The sequence below is a fragment of the Chaetura pelagica genome, unplaced genomic scaffold, assembly GCF_000747805.2.
Source record: "Chaetura pelagica isolate M959 unplaced genomic scaffold, ChaPel_1.0 scaffold405, whole genome shotgun sequence".
In the NCBI taxonomy this organism is placed as follows: domain Eukaryota; kingdom Metazoa; phylum Chordata; class Aves; order Apodiformes; family Apodidae; genus Chaetura; species Chaetura pelagica.
In genome coordinates, this window is record NW_009953489.1 from 5668548 (window position 1) to 5671222 (window position 2675).

At 61.0% G+C, this 2675-nt stretch overlaps 1 protein-coding gene across 1 annotated transcript in view; it reads right to left on the reverse strand.

The window, feature by feature from the left end:
* The window catches only part of ASS1 (argininosuccinate synthase 1), a 27058-nt gene extending 24886 nt beyond the window's left edge, over positions 1–2172 (reverse strand). Inside the window, exons 1-3 of the mRNA XM_009998892.1 lie at positions 2061–2172; positions 1567–1635; positions 1093–1281 (exon numbers count right to left, since the gene is read on the reverse strand). Of these exons, the coding sequence (XP_009997194.1) occupies positions 1093–1281; positions 1567–1635; positions 2061–2168 (366 nt within the window). The 5' untranslated portion in view covers positions 2169–2172. The remainder of the gene's footprint in view (positions 1–1092; positions 1282–1566; positions 1636–2060) is intronic.
* Positions 2173–2675: the final 503 nt, after the last annotated feature.

A 2675-nucleotide genomic window follows, 5' to 3' on the forward strand; every position in this document is an offset into this window, starting at 1 on the left:
CGGGCTGGTGGCACCCAGGAGCCAAGGGAACATCACCGTGCTGGGGCTGTGTTACCCCAGGGCACCCTGGAGCGGGTGCTTTAAACAGAGGGCTGGTTGGGGAAGGGTGTGGGGAGCCCAGCACGGCGGGAGTTAAGAGTTATTTCAGCCACGAAGCCACTCAGACCCACTGCTTCCCCATCTCCCCCGTGCTGCTGTGGCCCTTGGCTACCTCCTGGTTGCATCCAGTGTCCCCCTTTCTAGCAGGGTCCTCTGCCACAAGTCGGGACCCCCGAACCCAGCCCCTTGCACTGAGACCCCCTCCAGGTGGACACCTCACCTCTGCTGTGGGCCAAGGTCTGATTTATGCTTCAGGTCCCTGCAGGATGGGGATGAGGAGACGCTGGCAGGTCCGGGGTGCACGCACAGCACCCGAGAGGACCACCGAGCAGTCGGGCTTGTGGTGACAATGACATCCTGCCCCAAGTGCCCTGCCCCGGGCTGGGCAGCCTGGAGGCAGGGGCCGGAGGTGCCAAGGGGTGGCCCGAGGTCACATCACCCAGATCCCACGATCCCCATGGAGCATTTCCCACCCTCCGAGCAGGGGCTGGCCCCGAGCATCCTTTCCACGGTCTCTAGCTGCCTCTAGTGGCAAAGGGTCCTCCCTGCGCCCGGCGGCGATGGGGACAGCGAGGCATGGGGACAGGGACAGCCAGGGATGAGGACAGGGACAGCCAGGGATGGGGACAGGGACAGCCACACTGGCACATGGTGCCCTGATATGCTCTGAGCGGTGCTGGCTCAATCCCAGCCGGGTCCTGGCCAGGACAGCCCACATCTGGAGTAGCTTTTGGAAAGCTACTGCTTGCCAAACACAAGGGGCTGGCTGTGGCCCCAGCCTTCCAACAGAGACAGGGAACCGAAATCAGGCTCAGAAATCCCAGAAGAGAGGAGGAAGTTTCGAAACACTTCCCAGCAGAGCACCCACGAAATGCCCCCTGCACCCCTCCTGGCACCCACATCTTGGCCAAGAGGCTGACTGGGTGTCCTATCCCCTTCCTAAGCACCCCAAGCCATGCCCCCTTCTCCAGTGCCCCTGTGCTCCCCCCTCACCTTGCCAGTGGCCCCGTGGGCCACATACTGGGCTCCCTCCCTCTGGGCAATCTCCACCAGCTTGCGGGCGATGCAGGGCCGTGCCAGCGCCGTGCCCAGCAGGTACCGGTCCTCGTAGAGAGCGTTGGCCTGCACTGCTGGCCAGATGAACTCCTCCACAAACTCCCTGCTGATGTCCTCAATGAAAACCTGCCAGGATGGAGGGAGTCTTGTCATGGGAGGGGAGCTAGGGTGGAGGGGAAATCCAGCTCCTCTAGGGTTTTGTGGATGGCACAGAGAAGGGTCTTTTTGCCTCCCCTTTGCTAGATGCTGCTAAAAGGTTTTAGTGCAGCATGTCTGGAAGAGGGATTCCTTGCTAGCAGTCTCCCCCCCATGGTGGCCCCAGCCAGTGTGAGGCACCAAGGCTCAGCCCCACAGCAAGGAGCAGGAGGAGCTCAGAGCACCCTGGGCACGTGGAGGGGGGGACATTGTTACCTTCTTAGCCCCCAGTGACAGTGCTTTCTTCCGTGCTGCTTCAAAATCTTCTTTCTGCCCAATGTTGGCCTAGAAGAGGGATAAAACACAAGACTGCCTTTGAAAGGAGACCACAAAAATCCAGTTCGAGTCCAGCCCGGCATGGGGCATCATACCAGGCACAGCAGAGCCTGTGCTGGCCAGGCTTGAGGCCATCCAGGGTGGGCAGGAGGGAGATTGCCTCTCAAGACAGGCCATAGCCTCCTCTGCCAAGGCCTTGGCTCTGCCCCCATGCACTGCCCTCATTAGCAGAGGCTCATTTACTGGCAGGGTCAGGCAGTGCCACACGCAGCTGGAAGCTCAGCAGAGCAGCACCCAGGCTGGGCCATGGTTAACCAGCCAGAGCAGGATCACCACTATGGCCATGCACACACCAGGACCCCATCACTCACCCCCCAGCCCCATGGCCCAGTGCCCCCCCCAGCTCCCGGGGATGGGGTCCACATGGGGCTCACCAGGTAGGTGATGACATCGTAGCCCTGCTCCTTCAGCCACACCAGGATGCAGGAGGTGTCAAGGCCCCCACTGTAGGCAAGGACCACCGTGCCCTTGGGCTGAGCCATGGTGCTGCCAAAACAATGGGAAAAGGGGTCAGGATGGTCCCAAGCCCCCTCCAGCCTGATCTTACTCAGCATTCAGACATGAAACTCTCCCTGGTGTCCCTGAACTGGCCATGAGACCGTCACGGTCCAGCCAGGTCCTGAGGACAGAGATCTCCAAGGGTGGGGTAGTCTGGGCAACACAAACATTATCCAGGGGATGAATAACCAGGAAGCAAGAAGCAAAGCCCATGGCAAACTAAACACTTAGGGCTGGCAGCAACTTGAGTAGGTAGGAGAGCAGGTGGTGGAGCTGCCTGGACAAGCTCTCCCATTAAAACACAGGCTCCCAGTGCTGCTTCCTTCCGTGGGCAGCCAGAGCTACAGTCACCAGGTGCTGGGTGGTCCCGTGGGTCACGGGCAGCAAACTGAGCCATGCCACATTCAGCCTGGGTCTGGCTGAGCCCCCTGCTGTGCCAGGCTGGGGGCAGCACTGGAGAGGACCTGCCAGGCACTGGGAAAGGTCACTTG